At 33.8% G+C, this 7,288-nt stretch overlaps 1 protein-coding gene across 1 annotated transcript in view; it reads right to left on the reverse strand.

Moving 5' to 3' along the window:
* Positions 1-1,200: 1,200 nt before the first annotated feature.
* Positions 1,201-7,288, reverse strand: part of TEX15 (testis expressed 15, meiosis and synapsis associated) — a 70,028-nt gene continuing 63,940 nt past the window's right edge. The window contains exons 7-9 of the mRNA XM_036250606.1: positions 6,804-6,862; positions 3,354-4,594; positions 1,201-1,265 (exon numbers count right to left, since the gene is read on the reverse strand). Of these exons, the coding sequence (XP_036106499.1) occupies positions 1,201-1,265; positions 3,354-4,594; positions 6,804-6,862 (1,365 nt within the window). The remainder of the gene's footprint in view (positions 1,266-3,353; positions 4,595-6,803; positions 6,863-7,288) is intronic.

The raw sequence follows: 7,288 nt of genomic DNA on the forward strand, positions 1-7,288 counted from the left end.
ATTAAAGAAATTTTTCATGTTGACATAATAAAATTGTAAATTACATAAATAAAATGTCAAGAATTATAAACTTGTTCTGACAACAAATCTAAGCAAAAAGAAATCCTGTTTTAATCTAAGTCAAATGGCACAAATAATAATATCATAAACAATGTACAAAAATATCAGAAACACAATTCTTATTTTAAAGATTTTTACTATTTTTGCTTAACCTTAATCATAGTAAATGTTACATTTAACTCTCCTTATTCCATTAGAATAACCTCAAAGAAAATCTTTATATAACTGTAATAACTGTATAGCAACATTTCAAAAAATAAATTTCAAACACTTTGTTAATGTTTCTTCTAGGTGTGTATTGAAAATAGCCTTGTACAGAGTTGACTGCAATCATTGCATGAGAATAATTATGGTATTTTGATGTCAGAAATTGATTTCCTATTGCATTATATGACACACTGTTGTATTTAAAATTTTTATAAAGGCTGTATGATTTATATTTCCCACCATACTTCCATATATTTAAAATGTTAACATAAAGGTATATAAGTAAAATATACTTGGAAAAACTTGTAAATCTCCTTTATTTCAGTAGACAGAAGACTGTTTCAACGTCCTTGCTGAAAGGGTTCTTGATGTTGCCATGGAACTGGAAGGAAAAAAACAACAAAAATTTGAGTTAGGTTAATGATACAGACAAATGGCACATAATAGTATAGTGCAAAGGCCTGAGTTAAGTTAGAGGCAAAGACATCCAAGTTTAAACTGCACATCTGCCCTTTACTAGCCCTGGGATCCTCACAAAGTGATTTAAGGCTCCCCAAGGAGAAGTTTCTTCATCTGCAAAAGAACAATAGTATCTACAACTATTTCAGGTATCTTGTGAGAATTAAATGGAATAAAGGATGTAATAAGTCTGGCACACAGGGCTCACTCAGTCCCTTCCTTAAGTTCTGTTTATGGTGTAGAACGAGCACCATCAACAAAACAAAACAGCAAGTGGGTCATAGGAATTTTCATATCTTTAGAAGGAATAGTGCCTGTAACTGTGGGATTATCTGCACTCATGAAAACTAAATGATATGCTATATTGCCTCCTAATTTTTTTTTTTTTGAGTAACATTTGGATACTCTAATAAGTAGATAATTGTTTCTTTTCCTTTTATTTTCACTTGACTAATATAATCATGGAGGTAACAATTAAAATTTCTGAGAATCAAAGCTGGACTTGATTCCAGAGATATCTTCTTTAGTATCACAAACAGCTTAATTATTAAGAACACAAGAAAGCTCAAACTATGAAAACCTTTATGAAACAATTACATTCAGGATGTCTACTTTAATAATTCATAGGTTTTCCACATCCATGCTTGGTGTGTTTATCATTACAGCAGCAATAGCAGCAGCAGCAATGTACCAAATTAAGTTATATGCAATGTATGAAATTAACCAAAAAGGGGTATACACTCTCCCAGCCCCAATCCTGTTTCTTTCTCCCTTCCTTTAGAGTTTTTTCAGGTTCTATTTTTTGGTGAAAAAGTTCCAGTCCTGTTTAAATTCATATGGTGGAGTACAGACCTAAGGAAGATACATAAATAATTACAACACCACACTACACTCACATGCTTTATCATGTGAGAAGCACACACAAAAAGTACTATGGGAGTTCAAGAGGAAATGTCACATGGGAGAACTGTTAGAAGTTCAATGTGGCTTGCATAGAGCTGAGACTGGTGGGAAATGAGGCTAATATAGTACTGTGAAAGGCCCTGCATTCCGAGCTAATTCGAATTTTATCCTATAGGTGTTAGGTGCCAGCATCACTCCAATGCAGAGGTGCTCCTGTGATCAGATTTCTTTTTTTTTTTCCTTGTTTGTGAAACTCCCTTAGGTCAGGAGTTATTGTTTTTTTCTATTTTTAAATTCACTTTTAAGTTATAGTTGACATACAACATTATATTAGTTTCAGGTGTACAATACAGTGCTTAGACATTTATAACCTTATCATGATAAGTCTAGTAACCATCTGTCACTATACATAGTTATTACATATTCATAATATTCCTTATGCTGTCCTGGTCAGATTTCTTTCTTTTTTTAAATCCTCACCCGAGGACGTTTTTGCATTTATCTTCAGATGGAGTGGGAGGGAAAGAGGGAAGAAGAGAGAGAGAGAGAGAGAAACATCGACGTGAGAGAGACACATCAACTAGTTGCCAACCACACAACCCCAACCAGGGCCGGGGATGAACTGCAACCAAGGTACATGCCCTTAGCAAGAACTGAACCCAGAACTCTCTGGTCCGCAGGCCGACGCTCTAACTGCTGAGCCAAGCTGGCCAGGGCATGGTTAGATTTCTTAATTAGAAATAGAATTATGTTAATAGGCTGCTTCTTCTCCAAATCAAATGAAATGAATTAATCAATTTTTTCCTACTTAATAATTTGTAAGAAAATGCAGGACTGAGAAATAACTTTGAATTTAAAAGCAATTCTTTTACATTTATCTGTTTGATTAACTTTATTAACAGTGTATTTTACTTCTAATGGTAGAATATTTGGATGTTAGTGGGTAACTAGTTTTTGAAGGATTATTAATCATTGTCTTAAATTTTTGCTTTACTTTTGGTAAATACACCTTTCAATTTAATTTCAAAAATCTCTGTCATAATCATATTTTACAAATAAAACTGTTTAAGGAAAAAAAAAATCCAAGTTCCAGTGGCAAACTACCAAGTTGTTCTAGCAACACATCTCAATATTCTCCCTTTTCACTTCTGCCAAGATGGTATAATACAATACAGACAGAAAGAGAAAGATTGCTTTATCTGTCTTTTTAGTCTATTTTTCTCCATTTATTAAAATAATGTATGTTTCCAGTAGAAAAATACAGAAAAACACTTTCCACACACCCCAAATTTGATCACTCACAGGCGGACAAGTTGAAATGTTGGTGTACTTCATTCAGTATTTCTATGCATTTCTTTGATTACATAAGTAAATTTATATGACATAGTTTTAAAAACTGTCATTAAAAACTTTAATAAACTCTTTAATGGCTGCATATATTTCATGGTATCAATTAATTATAATTTTCTTAATAATTCCCTAAGAGTTGGGTTTTGTTACAGAACATATTAGTGATATTAACGATTCTTTTTCTCCCATCTTTTGGCAACTAGATTTTCACCTGACAATATAATTTAACTCTGCCTGATATTTGAATAATTCTACACATCGGCACAGAACAATTACTGCAATGTATCACCACTTGTTGTAAATTCCATTTTATAAATATACAAAGATAAAAGTAAAAACTCAATGAAGCAAGCATTAAAACTTGTGAAACTCACCATAAGTCCAAGGAACTTGTGGAAGCACACCTGAATCAGGAGGGTAAGGGTAACCTTGTGGTACTGGTTGATAGGAAGCATACTGTGAAAAAGCTGGCTGCTGAACATTGTAAGAAACAGGCATTTGAGATGGAAAATACCTATTTGCTGGCAAAAAGCCATGTGCTTGTGGCCCACCAGCAATGTAGCCAAAACACTGAGAATACAAAAGATTAGAATGTGTACTTTGGACAGTACTTGGAACTGCAGTCAACATCTCAGGAGGAAGTGGCTGCACTTCAAATGATGTTATGCCATGGTATGTCTGGGTGATGGAACTGCCACTGCTGCTGCTGTAATGATAAACACACCAAGCATAGGAAGGATATAATGTTCCAAACGAGTGTTCCGAAGAATTATATAGTGGGGTACATGAAGACTGTGGAAGCTCATTCCGATATGTTGCAGCATTCTGAGGCAGGCCTTTCGAATTTTCATTATTCTGTTGTTCAGAAAAAGAATATTCTGCTGTTTGATTGACATTAAGGGTTATGTTCTCAGATGTTTCAACAGGTACAGTGCTGGGATTCAATGTATCTTTCATATATTTTTCTTTTGACTCAGTTTTGGCAGATTGTGTTTCATTTATTTGTGGAACAGGTATTTTGTTCTGGATAAATATGGGCTCTGGAGAATTAGTGCCTGTAGAATTTTTAATAGATGACTTTAATATTTCATTATCTTGAAGTTCAAAGACACTGTCATTCATTTCTAAATTGGCATGGATATCGCTCACAAGACAGAAAAGAGGCTTTGAAGGCGTGGATGCATTAGGCAGAAGAGAAGCATCAGTTCCTGGTTTGTCTGAGGGACCTGGGAAAGAGTTAAGAAATTTCTGTGAAGGTGCTTCATGGTCTTTTGAAAAGGTGCCATCTACACCTTTTTGGTCACAAATTACAAAAGAAAAACAATCCTTCTTATCACTTTTTGTTTCAGCAGCACAAAAATTCACATCTCTTTTCTTCATGCTATTTACATTTCCCTGTTGTCCAGTGATATCTTCTGAAGTATCAGATAAAATATTAGTCAAATCTATTTTCCCCTCCAACTTCAACATGCAAGTGTCTTTTAGGTTATTTAAAAGTAGAGGTGAGCCAGGTCTTTGCATTTCAACCTTTTTTGGAGATCCATGATTTCTTTTCTGATTGTTGGATAAACTTGGTCCTATTTCACTTTCACTTTCGGGATGAGATCTTGTGGTCCTATTAGGTATAAAACACACATAAAAATAATTTTAAATATACAGTTACAAAATTTTAATATAAATATATTTGATATTTTTATTCAGAAGTGTTTTTAAGATTAACATTTTCTCTTTCTATTGGCTCTATACAAGTAACATATTTACCCAGTTTTACTACCTTGGTTTGACTCTAGATACTCCACATTTCAAAAGTATTATTCTGAAAATACACAGTGCTTCCAATATTGTAAAAAACGGTTTTATGCTTTGGACATATCCTGATAAAGGTTTTCAGAGGTGGAAAAGCATCACTATTCATTTTTTAAATGTAGTTTCTAATTCATAAACCTCCAACCCTTTGACAATTCTCTTCACTTACACATGGCTATATATAACTGGTGAACTACCAGATGTGCCCTTCCTCCAAAGATCTTCTCTTATTCCTAACTACTGAGATATTTTGTCTGTTCAAGGTCAAGAATGGCAAAAGCAGAAGGCCAAAATTCCTTGCCAATTTAACATCCTTTGCATTCCTACATAATTTAGTTTCAAGCAGGCTGAAGGAAGTATCCATTATGGGAATGTATAAGAGCCAAACAGTTAATAAAATAGGTCCCCAAAATAATGATATATTTTGGTGCCTCATCAAGTTCTTTTAATCACATCTGGAAAAGAAAACATTGAAAAGAAAGTAACCAGTCTTCTATAGTCAAGAAAAATTAATCTTTGGCCTCAAATTTGTATATTCCATTTATGAAACTAAAAGCTCCAAATTTTACTTTTTAAGCTTCCTTAAAAGCACTTTAATGACAACCTAGATTGTCATCCAATCCCATTACAATACTTTGATACAGTTTCCAGAAGGTACAATTTTGACTTTATCAAATTTCCAATGATGCTTCAACTTTATAGACTGATAGTTGTCTGCATCATCTGTCTTTTTATTTGTCTCTTAGAGAATATTCTCCCATGAAGATAATACTTTATTAACCTTATGTTATAATTCATTTTCCTGCTAAGTGAAACAAAGATTGATTCTCTGAGTGGCAAATACCACCTATACTTAGTTACCAAAACCAAGATGATTACAGAGTTGGTTTGTTATCCTTCTAACAGCCTATTCATCTTTATTCCACTATATAACTATTCAAAGTCATATGTGCCAGGAAATAAAATGCTGTATTTATCTTTTCTATTTTATATTACTCATTCTCCTTCATAAAATGAAAGAAAAGATGGAAGCAAATGAATCTTACAGAGTTGAATGAAACAAGAGATGGTCAACAAGTCCAGTGGTGCAACTTCATATCAAAATAAGTAAAATATAAATAATATAGTGAGATTTTCATTAAAATAATCCAGTTTAAAGAGCTAGGTGTGCCCTGGCCGGTTTGTCTCAGCGGTTAGAGCATCAGCCTGCGGTACAGAGAGACCTGGGTTTGGTTCCCGCTAAGGGCATGTACCTCGGTTGCAGTTTGTCCCCGGCCCTGGTTGGTCATGCAGGTGGCAGCCACTCGATGTGTCCCTTCACATCGATGTTTCTCTCACTCTCTCTCTTCCTCTCTCTCCCTCCCGCTCTATCTGAACAAAAAATGGAAAAATGTCCTCCGGTGAGGATAAAAAAAAAAAAAAGAGCTAGGTGTTATTTTGAAATCAAGTTCTTCTTATAGTGTTAAAACATCCTTTATGAGACACTGGTATATTTATAATATGTGTGTTTGTCTATGACTAATATCCCACACTTAGTATTATAAGTTGGTAATTTATATCTTTTTTAACCAATTTTGAAATGTGACTGGTCTATAAAGTCCACAAGTTTTAAAAACTTAATCTAATCACTTGTCCTATTCTCCTATGTCTTTTTTTTTTTGTAAAACCAGATACCAAGCCCTTTTTATTATGTAAAACATCACTCTTTCTTAAGCTCTGGCTGATCTAGGACTTATAACGTTCAACTGTACTCAGAATCTCCTTACCTTTACATCACTGAAAAAACACATTTCACAGCACACAGCTTCAGACTTACAGAATGAAGTTCAAACTCTAAGGCTTTACTTAATAAACTGCATAATCTGAAACAACCACCTTCTCTCTCCTTATCTTGTTCCCTAAATTACATGTATGATCCAACACAGGTATGTATATAAATAAACGTTCTAGTATTGTTCCTTATTATGTGCTCAATTTTGTTTAGTTTTTCTTCAGATAGGGCTGACAGCAACTCCTACCTTGGATGCTTGAATGCTGCTTTTTCTTTGCTGGTTTTTGTGACATCTTTCATGTTAACCTATGTTTAAAAGATACAAAGTAAAGCTGCATTGATGATGGCTTAAAATACAATATATTTATTATTTTAATATCAGATATTTGCAACTGCTTGTTCTGTCATCATCTGCATTCATTAATGACCCTCCCCTTCCAAAAGCACTGACTCTAGTAGACTTCCCATATTTCATTAATGTTTGGAGACACTTAAAAAAAAGAAATTTGCAAAATTCTTTTTATCCCCACATTTTATAACAAATCCTGAAGTCCATTTACCACTGCTCCCTCTTTTATACCTTTTAGTAAACCAGTCACTAAGCCCCATTGTAAGTAATGTCTGTCAAACATGGATTGTCCTTTCTTATTCTGCAAAAGAGCACCCTTTTCTAAGCTCTGGATGACTTACTACTTCTAACTGTAATCAGAATTTCTACCTTTAAATCACTGA

This window comes from Molossus molossus, unplaced genomic scaffold (assembly GCF_014108415.1).
Source record: "Molossus molossus isolate mMolMol1 unplaced genomic scaffold, mMolMol1.p scaffold_m16_p_9, whole genome shotgun sequence".
In the NCBI taxonomy this organism is placed as follows: Eukaryota; Metazoa; Chordata; class Mammalia; order Chiroptera; family Molossidae; genus Molossus; species Molossus molossus.